General features: G+C 32.0%; 2 protein-coding genes across 3 annotated transcripts in view; one reads left to right on the top strand and one right to left on the bottom strand.

The window, feature by feature from the left end:
- LOC119601352 (endoplasmic reticulum metallopeptidase 1) overlaps nt 1-17,739 on the bottom strand; it is a 36,416-nt gene extending 18,677 nt beyond the window's left edge. Inside the window, exon 1 of one of the 2 annotated variants that reach the window (XM_037952264.1) lies at nt 17,609-17,739. The gene's annotated coding sequence lies outside the window, so the exon portion shown is untranslated. Of the gene's footprint in view, nt 1-4,206; nt 4,663-17,608 lie in introns of those variants that run through there. The other variant, XM_037952262.1, reaches the window with a different exon arrangement.
- Nucleotides 11,634-21,577, top strand: LOC119601351 (endoplasmic reticulum metallopeptidase 1). Its single transcript, XM_037952261.1, has 11 exons — nt 11,634-11,872; nt 17,640-18,307; nt 18,370-18,572; nt 19,127-19,287; nt 19,361-19,744; nt 19,811-20,176; nt 20,397-20,540; nt 20,604-20,703; nt 20,764-20,866; nt 20,930-21,221; nt 21,285-21,577. Exons 1-11 carry the CDS (start codon nt 11,867-11,869, stop codon nt 21,450-21,452), a joined length of 2,595 nt encoding a protein of 864 aa, XP_037808189.1. The 5' UTR covers nt 11,634-11,866; the 3' UTR covers nt 21,453-21,577.
- The last annotated feature ends 429 nt before the right edge of the window (nt 21,578-22,006 follow it).

The following is a 22,006-nucleotide window of genomic DNA, read 5'->3' as shown; positions in this document are numbered from 1 at the left end:
AGGCGCCGATTGAAAGGGCTGTCAAAACCGGCCCCGACAAGGACACTAAAACACCTAAGACAGTACCCAAAGCATCATTAGCAAGTACTAGCAACGTTGAGGAGTCAAATCCTAAAAGCGAGGAGGAAATCACTCACCCGCCAGAAGACAGAACAGCAATGCTCTCCAGAATTGGGAATGTGTCTATTAAAAATATTGATATTCCTATGCCTGATAAGGACACCGCAGTGCCATCAACAGTACCCACTGCATTAATAGCCACTTCAGGCTATCCGGAGGAGTCAAATCCAAAAAGCGAGGAGGTGACCACCAACTCGCTGGAAGACAGTTTAATGGATGACCATGATTGAGGTTATCCAAATAAACCTCCATCGGAGCGAGACAGCTACCAACGCTCTGATGGCTAAAATCAACACAGGTAAAATACATATAGCTTTAATCCAGGAACCTTGGACGATTCGCAACAAGGTTTCTGGATTAAATCACGTAAATTTCCAACTTTTCTACGCTGATACAGGATCTCGCCCGAGAACATGTATCTTATGTCACAAGAACTTATGTTTTCTCCTCTCAACAGGATTATCAACATCGGATGCAACGGTGCTGAAGCAAGGTCGTGGCAACATATTCCTTGCATCTATTTACCTGCCTTTCGATTCTCCGACACTACCACCAACGTCGGATCTGATGAAACTGGTTGAAGAGGCACAAAGAAAAAATAAGAAAATTGTAATAGGTTGTGATGCCAACTCGCATCATGTAGCTTGGGGTAGTACAAACACCAATCGCAGGGGACAAGCCCTCATGGATTTCTTTAATACTAAAGACTTGATAACATTGAACTTAGGTAATAAAGCTACCTTCGTCAATAGAATCAGAGAAGAAGTATTAGATATAACTATATGTTCAGAAGAGCTTATAAACGAAATTCAGGATTGGAGAGTTTCGGACGAGCACTCCTTTTCTGATCATCGGTACATAAGATTCAAAATACTAAGGCCACCACCAAAGCCGATAAAGTTTCGGAATAAGTCTAAAACTAATTGGACAATGTTCGGGACCTTACTAAAGAACCGTTTAGGTCAGGACACTTTTCAATGTCGAAATAAAGAGGATATAGATGCCAAAGTGGAAACGTTCACAAGTGCCCTGGTTGAATCGTTCGAGGACAGCTGCCCTCTGCGAGAGCGGAGATCTGCCCAGGAAAAACCCTGGGTAACTGGGGAGATCCGGAACCTTGGGAAGACTCTTCGCAAACTATTTAACCGGGCACGGCGTAAAAAGACCGCAGTATACTGGGATGAGTATCGTAATAAACTTGGTGAATATAAGAAAATCGTTCGAAAAGCCAAACGAGACTCCTGGAAACTTTTCTGTGAACAGGTAGATAGCGTAAATGACGTATCGAAGATAAAAAAATTCCTATCCAAAACTCATGTCCAACCGGAATCTATGATCGATGACACGGGCAGGAGGCTTGAGGATATGGAGGAGACAATGAAACTCCTAATGGATTCTCATTTCCCACCCGGTATATCGAATAACATAGATGAACCGATATTGGAGGAAGGGGAGGGTAACACGGAAATAGTTATTACAACTGACATGGTGAAAGGGGCAATCAAGAGCTTTGCTCCCTATAAAGCTGCAGGGCCGGATGGAATTTTCCCGGCACTTTTGCAGATGGAGGCGGGACTGGTTTCCGTACATCTGTCACAGATATTCACTGCATGCTTAAAATTGGCATATACCCCAGTTAAATGGCAGGATGCAAGGGTAATATTTATACCCAAACCAGGGAAACCTAGCTATGCGACACCTAAGTCCTATCGACCGATAAGTCTTACGTCCTTCCTACTTAAAACCTTGGAACGGATAGTCGATAGCATGGTTAAAAGCAGCATACCATACAATGACCTTAAATATAAGCAGCATGCTTATGTAAAGGGACGATCGGTGGAAACCGCTTTAAATGAAGTTGTCCACTACATAGGTGAATCTTTCGATAGCAAACTGTATACACTGGCAGTATGCATTGACATCGAAGGCGCTTTCAATAACGTGCACACTGATACCCTTATCCAATCCCTAGACCAGTTTTATGTTGACCGGGTGCTCCGTAACTGGATCAACTACATGCTAAGGAACAGATGGATAAGCTGCGAGATGTACGATATAACTATCAGGAAAAAGGTATTTCGCGGTATACCACAGGGTGGCATTTTGTCACCTTTACTCTGGGTCACCACGATTAATAGCCTCCTAAGGACCCTAACCGAGAAAGGACTTAGACCTGTCTGCTATGCAGACGATGTCGTAATACTTTTAAAGGGAAAGGATCCAAATTACTTGTGTAGAAGAGCTGAGGAGGCTCTGAATACGGCCTTGAGCTGGGCTCAACCGAGAGGCCTCAATGTTAACCCGGCGAAGACGGAAATCTGTCTTTTCACAAGAAAGACAAAAATTTCTACATATACTGAACCTTGCTTCTTGGGCAAGAAGATACCGGTGACAGACAAAGTTAAGTACTTAGGTGTAATACTTGACCGGAAATTAAAATGGAGACACCACATAGAGGATAGGATCAACAAGGCACATCGGTGCTGGGCGATATGTAGGAGAACCATAGGCATGAAATGGGGTCTTAGTCCTACTATGACAAATTGGCTTTATAAAAGTGTAATTAGACCAATTCTAGCTTATGCTTCAATAATCTGGTGGACTGCTTTGGACAAAAAGTGTAATATCAAACTACTACAGGGAGTTCAGCGTACATGCTGCTTGGGTATAAGTGGTGCCATGTGTACTACTTCAACCAAGGCTCTGGAAACGTTGCTAGATATTCCACCCATTGAAACATATATAAGATATGAGGCGGCGCTTACAGCCGAACGGCTCTTTACTTTAGGCGAACTGGCCAAAAACGGTTATAGGACACGTCATCAATGTATACTGGACACATTGGAAGGTTATACACATTCATCGGACGTGCCTGATCGCATACCAGACACTGAATATGTCGGAAACTTTGAAACGCTAATCCCAGATAGAATGTCTTGGTCAAGCGGAACATTAGAGCAAATACCAGTAGGAATCCGTTGCTACACGGATGGCTCTAAATTAGGGGACAAAGTGGGTCTGGGGTTCTATATTGAAGACCCAGAAACAGAAATATACCACCGTTTACCTAATCATAACACAAGCTTCCAGGCAGAAGTACGAGCAATAACGGAATGTGTAAATTGGATTAGAATAAATATGGCGCCCACAGGGCTTAATATATTTACCGACAGCCAGAAGGCAATTTGTGCGATATCAGGTGATAGAATTAAATCTAAGACCGTATTGGATTGTAAGAAAGCTTTAACTGAATACTCTCCCAGAGGTAAGGTTCACATCATATGGGTACCAGGCCACTCGGGAGTAATCGGCAACGAAAGGGCGAATGTAATAGCTTTAAAGGGAAGGGAGCTCGATGTAGTTAATCTGACAAACGCAAAACCATTCGACGCAACAAAAGCTGAATTAAAAATATGGATGAGAGAATCCCATAAGGCCTCTTGGAATAATGAAACGGTGGGTAGAACCACAAAGATTCTATGGGGTGACCCTGATGAGAGCAAGACGAGAAATCTTCTCAAAATGAGCAAGTCTGAGGTTAGTATGATGGTACGTATTCTCAGTGGACACACAGGATTACGAGCACATCTATACAAAATTGGACGTGCGAATTCAGACGAATGTAGAGCATGTGGAGAGGACAGTGAAACTCTGGAGCACTTTCTTTGCCATTGTCAGGCATTCGTCGAAGTTAGATCCAAGTATCTTGGAAGTGATGTTATTCCGGAAATAACATTCTTAACCAACACCGATTGGAAGATTCTTAGGAATTACGTCCAGGAAACTGAGTTTCTGAACATTCAGTAAACAATTTTTTTTTTTTTTTTTTTTTTTTTTTTTTTTTTCTTTTTCTTGAATTGGAGCGCACAACAGGCCCGATAGTGGCCTAGGTGTATTTCTTCGGATTTGATGTAGTATACATCCTCCTATCAACCTAACCTAACCTAACCTAACACTAAAATCTTGTTTTTACGTTAAATATTTTTTTTCAAAATTTTTCTTCTTTTTGATTATTTTATTTTGAAAAATTTATGGTTATAAAAATAAAAATAAGAAAACAAACACTAAACAGCGGTAAATACTAACAATTTGCTGTAAATGCGCGCTACGTTAAGATCACGATCTTGCCGGTTTGAGGTTGAAAATACTTCTGCTTTTGCTGCTGCTAATGATATGAGATGTGTTGTTGATGGCCTATGTGCAACCAACAATCGTTGAGATACTTTCTCAACATATAATAAATACACTCTTTAGTTTATTTTTTATTTCTTTCTTTCGTTTCTTCTTTAAACATACATTTCTTAAAATGTTTATAATTTACAGAGAATATTTTCAAAAAGAAATTCTCTTAAAATTGAGTTTTAAATAGAAATGCACTTAAGAGTTTCCTTGTAATATAAATAACGATCCTTTTTTTACTTTCGTTTTATTTTAAATATTTTTCATTTTTTTTTGGAAAAAAAAAACTTCGAGTTGTATTGTTACGTGGTTTTACTATGCCGACCGCCACCGTTGTGGTTTTAATGTGCTACTAAACTTTTTGCTACTGAAGCAGTAGCATTTTATAAACTTTTAAATATTGTTTTTGTTACTTTTATCATTTAATTGCTTTTAATGTTATTTTTTTATTTATTTACAACTCAATAATACTCAATACTGATTCGAAGTGTTCGCTCGCTTCGTTTCGTTCATTCACTTCTTTTATTTGTGGCGGCTTTTTGTCCCCTCACGATCATAAATATATTTTGCTGCCGTTAATCTACACCCCCCATATAAAGGTACACACATAGATATGTGTGTGTGAAATTTTTTTCGGCTAATAAAATTCGGCTTTTACGAGTGTGGAACGTATTTTGGAATTAAAGATATTTTTATGTTTTCATTAGGATGTATTGGTGTTAATAACAATTACACTAATCGACAAAATTTTACTAAAAATTCGAATATTGGATTTTTTCAATTCTTGGTGTTATTTCGTATTTTTATAATATTTAAGTGAAATTTCAATTTTTAGTGAAATTTCGAATTTGTTTGAATTCTTAGATTTAGTGAAATTTAAAATTTTTAGTGAAATCTCTAATTTAAAGTATAACTATACATTTTCTGTGAAACATTGTTAAAATTTAGTGAAACTTCGAATTTTTAGTGAAATTTCGAATTTTAGTGAAATTTTGAATTTTTAGTGAAATCTCTTATATAAAATACAAAACTAAGAAATTTAAGTGAAACTTCGAATTATTAGTGAAATTTCAGAAACATCGAATTTTTAATAAAATTTAGTGAATTTTGGAATTTTTAGTGAAACCTTGAATTTTTAGCGAAATTTTGACGAATTTTAATAGAAATAGAAAAATAGAAAATTTAAAAATTTCATTAATTTTTGAGAAATTTAAAATTTTTAGTGAAATATGAAATGTTATGTGAAATTTCAAAAGTGAAATTTAGAGTTTTTAGTGAAATCTCTAATTTAAAGTATAACTATACATTTTACGTGAACAGTTGATAAAATTTAGTAAAATTTCGAATTTTTAGTGAACCTTTCAATTTTTAGTGAAATTTTGAATTTTTAGTGAAATTTTGAATTTTTAGTACAAAACTAAAACATTTCAGTGAAACGTCGAATTTTTAGTGAGATTTCAGAAACATCGAATTTTTAATAAAATTTTGTGAAATTCGAAGTTTTAGTGAAATCTGGAATTTAAATTATAAACATTTTTAGTGAAACTTTGAATTTTTAGCGAAATTTTGACGAATTTTAATTGAAATTTAATTTTGAACTTTCAGTGAAATTTTAGTGAAATTTAAAATTTTTTGTGAAATTTTAAGTGAAATTTAAAATTTTATGTGAAATTTCAAAAGTGAAATTTAGATGTTTTAGTAAAATTTCTAATTTAAAGTATAACGTTGTTAAAATTTTGTGAAATTTTGAATTTTTAGTGAAATTTTGAATTTTTATTTAAAGTACAAAACTAAAAAAATTCAGTGAAACGTTGAATTTTTAGTGAAATTTCAGAAACATCGAATTTTTAATAAAATTTAGTGAAATTTGGAATTTTTAGTAAAATCTCGAATTTAAATTCTAAAAATTTTTAGTGAAAACTTGTATTTTTAGCGAAATTTTGACGAATTTTAATTGAAATTTAATTTTGAACTTTTTGAAATTTTTGTGAAATTGGAAATTTTATGAGAAATTTCGAAAGTTTTGTACGTCGAATTCTTAGCGAAATTTCGAATTTCTTTTAACTATACATTTTCGTGAAATGTCGAATAATTGGCGAAGTTATAAATTAGTTGTGAAATGTTAAATTGTGTAAAACTTCGAATTTTTAGTGAAATTAAATTTCGAACTTTCAGTGAATTTTCATTTAAATCTTCAATTCTCAGTGAAGCTTTAAAATTTCTTGCGATTCTGCGAACTTGTTGTGAGTTTTTAAATTTTCAAAACTTTTTTAGTGAAAGTTGAAATATTTAGTGAAATTGCAAATATTTGATGACGCTTCATATTTCGATTGAAATTGAAAATTTGAATTAAATATATAAGTGTTGAATTTGGACCTCATGGGTCCAACAAGGGCTTGGCCAAAGACACCTGTACTCGACACAGAGGGAAAAGCCGGTAGAAAAGTACCGAAATTGATATAATTCGTTGTCAAAAGTGAGCTCATGTTTATTAATATTTAGACAACGGATGTGCATAAAATTTAAATAACATCCAGTTATCATTTTGACAACTACCGTTGTAAGACAACTCATCGTTGTCTTTGCAACAACGCATAGCTGTCATTTCGATTACGCTTTGTGTCATTTCGTCAATGCATCGTTGTAATTTCGTCAACGAATTGTTGTCATTTCGACAACGCAGCGATCCGTTTGACAACATAACGTTGTCACTTTGGTAACTCATTATTATTATTTGTTTGTTAATTTAATAACGTCGAGTATTTTTTATAGTTTTGTTGTTGATTTGACAACTATCAATACATACTTAGACAACGGATGTTATTGAAAAATTATAAATACTTTGGTGTCAGTTTGGTGCCAGGCGTGTATATTTGAAAACGTATTTTTCCCTCTGCGTAAGTGAAATGTGTATAAAATCTGCTCGTTGAATATTTATTATAAAAATTATTATTGAAAAATAACAGATTATTATTTTCATTAAAAGGTTCTTTCAAATTTAATGGAGTTTTGTAAGATATCACAATATACGATTTGTTATAGATAGGATCCATCAAGGTTAACTCTAATTCTACTTTACACTACAATATTTTACTTTTTCTACAATATTTTCCAATAAAAATGTAAATTATTACATCAAACGCATGTAAATAAGTCTTCATTAGTAGTTTTATTCCTCATAAGGTTTGCTTTTAACAAACATAATTAAAAGTCAATACTATTAATAAACGATTAGATAAACAATTATTAATAAATAATTTCTTAATAATTATAACGATAATCACTTCTTATAGAACGTATGACATATTCATACTCTATAAAAAGACCGAGTGACTGACTGATTGATTGAATGTATGTATAATAAAGCCATATCCAAAAACGAAAGAAAAAAAAATCGAATACATAATGAGTAGGTAAATAAACAATCGATTAAAAGATTAAGAAACGTTTTCTAAAAGTGTTAAATACGATTAAAGCACGTTCTTGTAACAAACGTGCATGATTTTAAATAGGAATATATATGAATGTTTTCATTTAAAAGTGTGTGATACACTGAAAGAAATAAACTAAAACACTTAAGGAAAAATACAAAAGTACTTTAGTGGAGATAACAAAATGTTTAAATATTTAGCAGGTGTTTGTTTTTTTTCTGCGATTAAATAAGTTATTAGATTAATTTAAATAGAATTTAACAAAAATAACCTTTGACAAATCAAACTTATTGTATTTTTTCACAGAATTGAAAAAAAAAATTCAAAGTGTTTTAAAACAATATTTTTGTTTTTTTATATTAAAGTCCAACACATGTTGGCTATTGGTGTATAATAAATTATAACTCAATATTTGTCTTTTTATTTGATTTATCATATTTCACTTAAAAGTAGTTATAAAAATATTAAAATTTCTTTGAAATGTCTAGCAGATTACATTTTTCAAAACATTATCATTTGTTGCAATTTTTAAAGTTGTTGTTTTTTTAACTTCTATTTAATGATTTTCTAATTTCTAACTAACGATAACGATTACTCACTCAGCGCCCTATCGCATACTGCTATTTTTGTGTAAAATACATTTGTTTCAAGAATTTGTGGTTCAACAAAATATATCGTTATCTTTAAATCTAAGAGAAATACATATTTTATTTGAATATGTTTTTAGTCTAGAGATAGTGTTAAAGTTGTCATTTAGATCTATTTAACGATTAAACAAATTGACCATGATTAGCTATACTTTTGATTTTTAATAAGATAATATAAATATTTTAAGTTTAATTTCTTCGAATACTATACTATTGTCAGTTATAGAGGAAGACCTAGAGAAGAAACTCAACTGTATGCTATTCAGTCTATAACATTGAATAGTATATAAAGTATTTTAAGGACTAGTCTTTAGAATAGACTAGCTTATCGACTAGTTTAGTCTTCGGACTAGAATTTTGACTATTCTGCACACCAGTTTATGGACGAGTCTACGGATAGTGTATGTACTAGTCTATTGAATATTATTAGAACTAGTCTTCGGAATAGTTCCTAAATTATGTGCTATCTAAGTACTATATTATGCGTAATCAAAATACCCCGAAATTCTTTATTAATGTTCGAATGAAGATCTAAGGGATTCTCTCTATGTATTCCTCAGGAGTGACACGAAATGTATAGTATTGCGTTAGAATGATATTTTATGCTGAACTACTTAATGAATATAAATGATGTTTCCCTCCGAAAAGGCTAATAATTTAGATAGGAAGAGTTCTTACATAAGTATTGTAAAGTAGATCTAGAAAAGAGTTGAGTAATTGGCAAAAGTGTTTAATAACGGAATAAGTGATCTAGTGTGCGATTGAGGGAAATTCCTATATTACTATATGCCTCCTGTTACATGTCGCAAAGTCTCTTGCAACTCCTTTCCTTTTCTTAACAAAATGTGCAAAATTTTGAAACATTTCATTGTCAGGTCACACAATGTTTCAACAAGAACAGGTCTTGTGAAATTATGGATCTAATAGTGCTGAACATCTTGTAAGACTTTCAGGATATTTTGCAATCCACAATACAAAGAGTCAAAGCCGAATAAGCGATCTAGCGTTTATCGTTGACTCATTCCGATACTCGAACCAGGAAAGGTCTGAGGGAAATTTCAACCATCCTAGTTGCGCTAGACTTGTCGGAAGTCTTCCAAAATATTGTGCGATCCACAATGCCCAGCAATACAAAGATATAGATCGAGAATTAACTGAGAAGTCCTTAGTTGTATATAGAATTTAGAGACAAATACTCAAAAACACGTAGAGTTAAGCAATTAGTTTCAGAGGGCGGTTTCCCACACCCTTTCAAATTTCTACCTCTCTATAAGTATTCCTCGTATTTCCGCAAATAATAAAAGTGATTTATTTCTATCGAAAGCGCCACAGTGTTTCGGAATTTGCTTATGCCGATTATTGGAGATATTCCATCAGGATGCACTTGGTGATTGTGTTTTAAACCCAAATACGTGGGAAGAGAATGTCGGTTAAAGGACTGATGCATGGTAAAGTCTATAATTCGGGATAAAATATTTGCTTTTGCCGATACAACATATACCCAATAGAGGAGTGACTGTGAGACTAAGCGTCGAAAATGAGTTGGTGTTAATTGTATATGATACAGGATGAATGTAGGGGTATACGGAACTCATCCCCCGTATAACTAGAGTGAGTCTATCGTATGTTGTTCTATTATGAGTATGTCGAATGAATGAGAAATATGCTGGGTTAAATGGTGATGGATGAAAGGTATCTTATACAAATGATACCATTGAATTTTCCTTCCTTGTCCAGGTATTTTCAGGATTTACTCTGTTCAAACAGATTTACCAAAGTGTGTTCTATGTGAGTAAGAACAAGTTCTCGGCTTATTTGAGGGATTCGTGTTTCGGTCTACCGTATACGTCTCTAGGTGCTGTTGTCGACTCAACAGAGATCGTTCCATCTTCATTGTTCTAAACAATTGTAATGCTTTTGCATCTCGGAAGTTAAGCAACGGGGCAGCAATGTTCAGAGACTAGATAGCTCGAGTACTTGATCAAAGTGATTGTACATGGACCGGCAGATCTATGTTTAAAATTTGCCATAGGCGTGTAAGAAGCACAAAAGGACGGCGGTGAGTCAGCTCACCCATTGATTGGAAAAGTACCACCGTAATATAGGGCCAACACGGCAGGTGTTTACGTAAAGCACTTCGACATCTTGTCACAACGTAGGTGATGAAGTCTAAATAAGAAATAGATAGCTTTTTAGTGGAGGTTGCAAAATATATGTAGTCCTCTAAACTTTACATGATCATTGAGTTATATTTCGAAACTTTTTTAGATGTTCCTTAGTATATTTCCAAACTTATACAACTTCGCTACTTGAGTCCTAGTTTCAAACTGTATCTCCTTGTCTGTTAATTTTAAAAGCTTTCGGTTCAGTATTTTTCAAAGTAACAATGATTATATATCGAACTCAAACCCTTATTTTACTTGTATATGTCATGTTCTTTTTGGGGCCGATCACTGATTTAAAGCTCATTTTACGCTTGAATGCAAATTTATACCAAAATTTAATAAACATTTAAGATCAAAAATAAAGATAAATTATTTTAAAATGTGTTTCTAGATAAAAGCTTTACCTAAAACTTTCATAGGTAAAAAAAAAAACATTTTTAAATATATAATACAAAGTTCACCTTAAACAAATAGTAATTGAGTTTTTCGCACATTTATGCTATTTCTAAAAATCTTCTTTATTTCTAATACATTCTCAACTATGATTAAAACATGACAAAGTAATAATAGTTCAATGCTCTAGGGCGGCTAAAAGCCGACTAACTAATTATCAAATTATAAGACACTCATTCACGTTTTTTCACAGAATCATAAAATTTAGGCCACTATTGTTTGTTACTATTATTTTTTTTTTTACTGATAACCTAAGCAATAAGATTTAACTATATAAACAACTAAATATGTAGTAAGTATATATCTTTAGCAACAAATCAACGTATGTTAAACATAAAAAAAAAGTTTATCAATATATTATTGATAACTACAAGCTCATTACAATCAATCGAATGAGTACGAATGTGTTCGCGCCCCATTCATCCATTCAAATAACACCTAATAATAGTTAGAATAAACTTATTTTTACGCCAATATTGTTTAGGCGCACACACTCACTAGTATTGAATTGCGTTTAATTGTTTTTATCATTTACGATATCGTAGCTTTTTCGATAACATGAACTCTACATATAACAAATTAAAAATTTCAACTTTTTCCATATTTGAGAGAAATAAATTCTGTGAAAAGCGTCAATTGGATATGAAACTCGTGGCCTTAAAGACGTTTTTTTTTATGAAAAGTGAAAAGTAAAATCGAACATTAAGAAAAGTGTTGTAATTAAGAGAAACATATACGAAAATTACGTAAAATAAAAATCCTTAAAGGATTTAAAACTCTAGACAAAATCGTTTTGTCTAGAATAGTTAGAGGATTTTCTGCGAATTTAAAATAATTTAAAGGATAATTACAGTGTTTCCTAGCTGCCATAATGGGTGTATGTATTTAACAGTTAAAGAAAGTGAAATTAAGTGAAATAATACCACAAATAACAAACATTTTCAAATTTTAAAACTAAAATTTACAAAAATTTTTGGAAAATTTATACAGAAACTAAAAAACCTTTACAAAAACCTTGTGATTTATTTGTTTAAACTCTTAACAGAGATTTAATTAAATGAAATCAAAGCTTTTTTAAATAAAATGTTTAGACAAATACTAAACATTTAGGCATATCACAAAATTTGCTAAAGTGAAACCCATACGATACTAAATTTCAACATGAAAATACATGATAATAAATGATTTTTTTTAATAACTATTATTTGCAATATGTTTTCTAAGAAAACAAACTAACAAATAATTTGTCATTTCGCAAACATTATAAAACTCCTAAAATTGGCTGCTTGAATGTTTTCTTGTAAACTTAGTAAATGTTTATTTTATTAGTCAATTTCTAAAACAAAGACAAGAAAATTATTAACAGTCAGTTGGAATTGTTTCAGTCCTTTCATTTGTTTGCAAAAAAAAAAATTAATTAAATTTGTTAATCAATTTGTTTTACCAATAAATGGTTAAAAATTACGATGCGCAATTTAGTAGATACAATTTACAATGAAAATGAATTAATCATAACGATTATCTATTCATTTTAATATAACCTCGCTGCTCCAATTCTTGATTGGAAATTGGTTGGAGTAAACTTTTCTCCGAATTTGAGCAAATATTTGAACAGAAATTAATCAAATATTAAGAAAAATTCAAAATTTTATGAAAAGTATTCGTAAAAGATCCACAATGCCCAGCAATACAAAGATTAAGATTTAGATAAAATCCTTTTCAAGAAATAATAACTTAAGGTACTTTCACACTTGTGAAATATTTGATGAAAAACACGTATTTTTTTAATAGATGTGACCTTATGTGCGTTTATTATGAGAAAGTGATTCTTAATCATCAATAATAAACTACTTGATTTGGACGTTATAGCAACGATGAAAGAGCAATATGCCTTCCCAAAGGTATTAACCCTCGATTTACTCGATAACCACTTTTACAACGATTTTTACTTAAACTTCAAATCGAGGGAATTTCTTTCTCTATTCATACGATTTATTTATTATTTGAATGCATTGAACTTCTTTCTCAACAGATCTGAAACATAAAATTTCTATAAGATTACGTTTTCAAAACAATTTCAGAAGTGATATTTTTAGAATAGTAACGATAAAAGTTTATTTTTTCAAAATTAACTAAAATTTCTTAATATTATATTATTTGGGTGTTTTTTCCCTCAAGATCTTCAAAAACCCCTCAAGGTTTTGTTTATTTGTAGAAGGACCTTGGGGTGCGTAGTAAGACATTAGCACTAGACAAGTTCTCAAATCGACTACTTCTTGAAAGGGTTATGAGATCTTTTGGTAATTTGTAGAAGGACTATTGGTGTGTCCGGAGGCATTAGCACTAGGCATGTCGACTAATCGACTACTTCTTGAAAAGGTTATGAGATCCTTTGGGAATAACCTTACTAAGAAGCTGATCGTTATGCTTAACTGGCTACCAGTGAATCTCTTAGCTAGAAAAGTAGGCTGGAGATGATCACTCCTATCGCAAAAAGAAGTGAAATTTTTGTTCCCTTGAAATTTTCATTCCCCTCATTCGAAGGGAAAATTGATATCATGAATTCATTCACAATAGTTAATTTTGTATGCAACAGCTGTTCAATGTTTACGAAATTCCATCAACAAATTTCACAACAAGGGAAGTTGTTTCACGACAAAAGACTTAGTGAACGAAAAAAGTGAAAAGGGAACATATTGCACGTGAAGTATTCTTTGGCGTGTATCTCCTCATTGAAGAATTTGAATGATAATCTTAGACATAGTGATGATTATGATAAACATCAGGCTGAAATATTAGCGATCAATAGGGCAGAATGTCAGGATTACTACTGAAAGTCAGGCTACTATTTAATATTAGACTAGTGTTTTTCCCCACATCAATCCTAGTCCATGAATATCGGACGTCTTTAATTGAGATGGAAAGATATTAAAATATTACCGTCTTATGGTTAAAAAGCACCTTTGGCAATATAATTGCTGATGAACTGATAGGGCAACACCACTTCTATAGTAGAGTTCAGGAGTGATGGTTACATGAGCTTACTTGCACGATCACTAGTTCCCTATGGCATATAATGGATGCTAATAGATCAATCTAACAATATTTTAGATTTTTAAAGAGCTGAGTTAAGCTGTCTGTTATCAGTCATTACTGGTCATTGCAAATTGGTAACTATTCTGAAGAAGTTGTCAAAATTAACTTAAGGAGAAAACAGAAGGTTATCATATATATAATCGTCCAGCTCTGAAAACTACAAGACTCCAGACTCTGGAAAGTGTATATTTTTTGATCTATCTAATAAGCGACTAAAACGACAAACTACATTTGATAATGTGACACTAAACTTCTGTTTAGAAAATATCTTCTTAAAGACAATCTAAATATAGCAGAGTTTTAAAACAAATTAAAACTATTTATTTGTTTTTTCCGTTAACATTATTAGGTATTTTCCCAATTTACACGTTTTTTGCCAATTTTATAACATAAAATAAAACTTCTGCTTCCTTATAATTAAAAAACATCAAACGAAATTTGAAAATTTACTTTTTTTAACCAAAAAAGTTTTATAACAAAATAAAATTTGTGCTATTTATTATGGTACCACCATATAATAAACAAATTATGATAAAGTATTTTGCGGGACTTTTTTAAATAAAATTTCTTTATACTCTTTCACCATACCGATGACAACAGTTTAGTGGACACTAATTAGTGAGTGTATGATTTCATAAAAACATAAAAAATATATTCTAACTAATCAGTAAACACGGTTTGGTTAGTTAAAAGGAGTCAATTGTTTTTAATTTTTTTATAGCTTAACCTTGATAAAATGTACTCTCTTTTTATCTTCATTTTGTTTATTGTCTGACTATTTCTAAGGAAATTTTGTTTTATTATAAAAGAAATTTTGGAAGCTAATGTTTTTATGTATATATTTTAAAATATTTCTACGGTTAATTGCTTTATAATGGCTTATTAAATGCAAAAACAAAGTAAAAAATAATCATGAATTTAAAAAGTATAAAAAGAAATTGAAAAAAAAAAAAAAAACGATTAGATGTGGTTTGGTTTGTTAAAAAAAAAATTTCCAATTTTTGCTGTGTAATGATCAATTTCCTTCTGCAAGTCTTATCTATTCAATGGGAATTGTAATAAAATTAATTTAGAGATATAAATTCGTGGGGGTATATAAATTTTTATAAAATTATACAATTTTTAAACTAATTTAGATATAACTACCAGGGGTATAAGATAAATATTATTTTCATTTCAAAAGGATCATAAAAATTTTGCAAACAACAAACGATAAAAAAAAGCGGTAAAACTTTATTGAAAAACAAATAAATTTTATAAACAAAATATTTCAAAATAACATAAATTATAGTAAGTTCTGGTATAAATACTATAAATATATATTTTGATATAGAAAATTATATCGATAAAGCGATATCTTAACTGATATGTGCTGGAAATAGAACAGTTTGAAATGGATCGATTCGATCATAACTTTGTTGCAAAAAAAACTGAGAAAATGTGTGTCTTCGTATTTAATTTAAAACTATTTATTAACAAATATACTAGGACATCTATTCCCAAATCTAGTTCTAGAACGGAACTGATTCTGTGGAAACATTATGAAGTCTATGTTTAATGGAACGCTACTGGAAATATTTTTATCATAATTTTGTTTGAATTTGTCACCCTAGTAATTAGTTATGTAGAGGCTTTAGAGAACATATACACCTTCTTTAGAACTATTCTGGAATTGTTCTTATTCACGAATTTTATATGTAATATACATATATGATTGAAATGGAAGAGGCATTTGTGGCCCTAACTTACAAAACGCAATCTCCATGAGAAAATGTACCTTAATCTTTCTGGTGAAAATATATGCTGTTTATATCTGCGCTAGGAGAAAGATCAGGGATTCAAGAATATACATATTATCGAATAGTCCGGAACACTCTAGCTTTACTATCGTATGACGGGTGATGATCTAATATCATTATCGATTCGAATCAAAAAGTGTTATAACACAATCAAATATCAAAAGCTGCCGTCGATCAATAAAAGCGATTTTAGCATACTAACGGTCTTACTTACGGAACACTGTAGCCTCGGATAGCACTAGACATGCTATAATGTATCTAAGCTGATTCTGAGCCATTCAGGAAGAAACCTCCGAACACATACTGTGTAATTTTCCATTACTAGGGTCTTGCAGAGCAAGTATTTTGGGTTCTGCACTACTAGCCCCTAAGGATATCTTCAACCTCTCTGAAATTAAATCTGTTATCTTCATATGTGAACCTGCCCTAATAGATCTTTAATGTGATCCCAAAAGCTTCAGTGAATCCATTAAAGTGATCTTAGAAAACAAAAGGCATTACTGACGGGACACTGTGGTTTCAGATAGTACCAGGTTATTCTGGGAAATGCTATAAAGATTCTAAGCAGAATCTGAGCATTTCAGAAAGAAACCTGTGAAAACATACTATGTAATTGGCCAGCTACACTACTAGACCCTAATGGTTTTCAGCAAAGATTATGGGAATCTAGTTGCTGAACGCAATTATTTATAATTTTCAATACTAAAGGTGTAATATTAATGTATCACTTGTGTTAAAGTACTGGTTTCAGGTAAAATCCGTAAACGTAGCACAGAACAAGATCCCGAAGTTCCTAGGTAGCTGTTGCTATGTAATTGGCCATTACTAAGGTCTTGCAGTGCAAGAATTTTGGGTGCTACACTACTAGACTCTAAGGGGCTTCAACAAAGATTATGGGAATCTAGATGCTGAACGCAATATTTTATAATTTTCAATACTAACGGTGTAATATTAAAGTATAACTTGTGTTAAAGTACTGGTTCCTGGTAAAATCCTTAAAAGTACTTTGGAATCACAACAATACACCACAAAACAAGATCGAGAAGTTTCTAGGTTGCTGTTTAAGAATTTGAATTAGCTTATCATTTCTTCAAAACTTAGGTATTAAGTAACCGATATATTAACCTATTTATTGTGTATGCACTTTAATTACGAGATATTACCTTCAATATTTCTATCATATTTAATCAAACAGATAAGGCAAGGAAATAAAAACATAAGTACTACTATTTCCTATATGCAAAAACTACCCAAAAAAAAAAAAACTGTCTCGATAGTTTTATTATAGAAATCATAAAACTTTTCTAGACAATCAAAATTTGTTCTAGTTATAAAGAACTTTGAACATAATTTGCACAAAATACGCATTTCATACGTCTACAGTTACTAATTGATTTCCAAACTAAAATCAATAGTTTTAAAATAAGTACTAAAATAAAGTACTTATTATAGCTTAATTAAACAAACAATTTCTTTTAATCAATGACATTTTGCTTTCAATATCTGACCATAAACTTTGAGCACTAATTGCAACTAATTATCAAATTTTTAATAATAAATACTGGATAATGAAAGCCATAAACAAAGGCGCATAAAGAACTTAAAAAAATAGCTTTCATTATAAAAAAATTGCAATAAAATAACAACTAAAAGCGTGCAGACTTTTTTTCAATTATAAAAAAAATAAAGACCATAAATTTTATATGAATTCTACTCACCTATTATAAATTCCATTTCCTTTCCTTTCAGTTCAAATCAAAATATCATATAGATGTTGACTTTGAAGTGCCGAAAAAGATCAATTGGTATTATGCCCCAATATTTGCGGCATTTTGGTTTATACTTTATCTCTCGGTGGTGGTCTCACAAATAGATCATTTACCCACTGCCCTAAATCGCAAGGATGAGGAAAAACATGCAGATAGATTTATAGCTGAACGTGCTGAATTGGTGTTGATAGGTTTAACGCGCATCGGTCCCAAAGTAGTGGGCAGTGTGGCCAATGAAGTGACAGCAGTGGAGTTTTTATTAAATGAAATTGCCAAAATACAACAACAGGCAAGTGATTATTTTGAATTTGAAGTTGATGTACAGGAAGCCACTGGCAGCTATATGCATTGGACCATGGTGAATATGTATCAGTCTATACAGAATGTGGTGGTTAAAATGAGTGCCAAAAATTCGACTAGTGATCATTACCTATTGATTAACAGTCATTATGATAGTGTGCCTGGTAGTACGGGGGCCGGTGATGATGGTTCTATGGTGGTTGTCATGTTGGAAGTTATGAGAGTTCTAGCGAAGTCTCAGGGCCCTTTAAAACATCCCATAGTATTTTTGTTTAATGGTGCCGAAGAAAATCCTTTGCAGGCCTCTCATGCTTTTATAACACAACATAAATGGGCGAAAAATTGCAAGTAAGTACTTATAAAGTGATTATAAATAGTTTAAAATATATAATTGATGATCTTCTTTAAAGGGCTTTGGTAAATTTGGATGCTGCTGGCAATGGTGGCCGTGAAATTTTATTCCAATCTGGTCCTGAAAATCCCTGGCTAATGAGATATTATCGTAATGTCCCTCATCCTTTTGCTACTACATTGGCCGAGGAAATGTTTCAAGCGGGTTTTATACCTTCCGATACCGATTTTCGCATATTCCGTGATTATGGCTCTGTTCCTGGTAAGAAGTTTTTTTTAATTATTTTTATGGCCTTTAGATTATTTTATTATTTCGTTTGTCCGTCCGAATGTTAATTAAAAACGATTTTCTGAAAACCCATGATATCTTTGGGAACCAAATCTTGGATCATCTATTTGACATGTTCGCATGTTTGTCCGTATGTTTATTGAACACTATTCGCTGAAGACGCCAGATATTTTCAGTCTATTGGACCTTCCACGAAAAGATCTTTGTGTTCGAGATCTAACAAAAAGATGACTTATGGCATTTTTGTACAAAACTGTATTTTGAAGGCCTAATATATCTTCGAGATCCAAATCTTGGATCATAGTATCTAGGAAAAGAACTATAGATCCGCATATATATTCAAAAATGCTGGTTTTATGAGATTTTTATGAAAAACAGTTCTACAAAGACTCCTGATATCGTCGAAAACGATTTTTTTCTTAATTTTATTAGAAATGCTTTAGGGCCAGCATAATCGGCCCTTAATATCTGAAAGATAGTTAATTTTATATATAATTTAAAAATATATATTTTTTGTTTGTTCTTAGGTCTCGATATGGCTTATATGTTTAATGGTTATGTTTATCACACCGAATACGATCGTGTTAATATTGTGCCCAAAGAATCTTTACAAAATACTGGTGATAACGTTTTAGTTTTGGCCAAGGGCATAGCAAATGCCCCAGAAATGGATGATCCTGAAAATCCGGTAAGTAATAACTACTCAAAAACCTTTTAAACATTTTTAACGGAAATTTCTATAAAATATATATTTCCTACAGGACAATACCGAAGGTCATGTTATATTCTACGATTTCATGGGTTGGTTTATAGTATTCTACACCGAAACCACGGGTGTTATTATCAATGTGGTGGTGTGTATTATAGCAGTGGCTGCTATAGGCGTCTCTTTGTTCTTTATGTCCGCCAGATCGGGTCTGTCCTGGCCAGCTGTTTTAAAACGTTATGCCATTGCCTTTGCCATACAAATGGTTTCATTATGTTTGGCTGCCGGTTTAACCGTTTTAATAGCTTTCTTCTTGGATGGTGTAGGACGTTCTATGACTTGGTATTCAGAATATTGGTTACTAATTGGTTTATTCTATTGTCCCATGTTCTTTGGCATGGCCATATTGCCAGCATGTTATTTGGAAAAGACTAAGAAGGTAATATTAGGAAAATTATTTGTAACAAAAACAAAAACTTACTTTATTTTGTCTCTCTCTTTCTAGGATACCCTTAGTTTGGGTTTTCGCATCCAGTTGTTTATGCATTCCCATTGTTTGTTTTTGATTATCTTAACTATAGTCCTCACCAGTTTGGGTATACGCTCCTCCTTTATGTGCATGATGGCGGTTTTATTCGATATTGCTGCTTTGATTATTAATTTAATTACTAAATGGCATCGTAAGGCCTATTGGTTTGCTATAGCTGCTATGATTTGCCAGATCTTACCTTTCCTGTACTATACTTCTATAGCTTATGCTTTATATATTACATTTATACCCATGACTGGTCGCCAGGGTTCAGAGTCTATGCCCGATATATTTATGGCTGGTATAGCGGTGTTTATGACACTTCAGTTTGCCGGTGTTATCGTAAGTATTATTAGGACTCAATATCGAAAGTATTAATTAATAAATTTGAGCTTATGACCGAAAATAAGTGGCCCCTTCATTAATGGATGAAATCTTATTTAGTTTTAAACTTATCACGAAAATTATATTTCTTCTCTTAATGGAAATTTACTTTTAAAACTATATATAACTGGTCCACTTATTAATCAAAACTGTTTAATTAATAAAACTCTATTTGCAGATGCCTCTCTTTTTATTCTTCCGTAAAACACGTACAATCATTTGCACCTTCCTATTGATCACAATAGTGACCATAATTATTGCTGTTACACCAGCTGGTTTTCCCTATAAACCCAAAGTGGCCGCCCAAAGATTTCAATTGCTAGTAAGTGTTCACTAATCCTAATTTTATCTTATTTTACAAAATTATTTTCAATTCGAAATCTAGCATGCTTCACGTACTCTACATGATGCCAATGGCAATGTGAGACTGAATCAAGCGGGAATATATATTTATCCACAAGATCGTCGTATAGATAGTGTAGATGGTAAATAAATATAATTTTTTCCAATTCTACAAGTTATTTTATTAAATCTCAAACTTTCAGAGTACATTAAGGATATCGGAGAAAAACATAAAGTAAGCGAATACTGTGAAGCGGACATGTTTTGCGGTATGCCCCTGTACAATCATAGATGGCATAAAGCTAGGTATTGTATACATTTTAAAGACCCTTCCATTTTACTTTACTAATTATATGTAAATTTTAACAGAGAAAGCAGTTTCTGGATACCCATCGATGAATTCCCCATACTGCCAGGCTCTAAACCTCAACTTACATTAAAATCCTTGACCGATTTGGAAACGCCCAGTCAAAAACGTTTTGAGTTTGAATTACAAGGACCAGATCATATGACCATTTTTATAGATGTAAAAGGTGAAGCAAATATAATCGATTGGTCCTTCAATGAAACCATGATTAAAGAAAAATGGCAACCACCTTATTTCATTTACTTTTCCTATGGCAAAGACAGTCGGGCCTTAGTCTTTACGATAGATGTAGAGGTAAGTTGTATATAAAATATTTAGCCCCTTGTCGTAATTTTATATTTACTTTCCTTTTTTTAGAAAACCTCTGAAAACTTTAATACTCCTACTTTAGAAATTGGCATTGGTGGCCATTGGATACATCAAGAAACTCAGCGTACGCAAAAATATCAAAAACTTATTGATGGTTTTCCAGAACATACCACTATTACCGATTGGGTAGCCTCCTACGAAAGTAGGTTGTTCTAAATGTTTTTGAGACGTAAAACTTACTCGAAAATTTTATAATAATTTTTATTTATAAGTCTCTTATTAATTGTATATAAACGATTTTAAATAAAATTTAATAAATTTTATTAATATTTAGTTTTAAGCGAAATTACAATTAACATTAAATAACATGTTAATGTTTAATAATAAATAATAAAATATTTAAAAAAAAATTCGAACAAAAAGTTTTGTTATTCAAAAATATTCGTGTGGTTAAAAGTCTACAAATTTGAACTTGAGAGATATAGACTAGACTATATACTAGACTATACACTAGATTATAGACTAGACTATAGACTAGACTATACACTAGATTATAGACTAGACTATAGACTAGACAATAGACTAGACTATAGACTAGACTATAGACTAGACTATAGACTAGACTATAGACTAGACTATAGACTAGACTATAGACTAGACTATAGACTAGACTATAGACTAGACTATAGACTAGACTATTGACTAAACTATAGACTAGACTATAGACTAGACTATCGACTAGACTATAGACTAGACTATAGACTAGACTA

The sequence above is a fragment of the Lucilia sericata genome, unplaced genomic scaffold (genome assembly GCF_015586225.1).
Source record: "Lucilia sericata isolate MDLA Ls3-8-SP2 unplaced genomic scaffold, ASM1558622v1 Contig000159F_arrow, whole genome shotgun sequence".
In the NCBI taxonomy this organism is placed as follows: Eukaryota; Metazoa; Arthropoda; class Insecta; order Diptera; family Calliphoridae; genus Lucilia; species Lucilia sericata.
The sequence above is the reverse complement of the archived record's forward strand: the minus strand, read 5'-3'. Positions and strand labels throughout refer to the sequence as shown.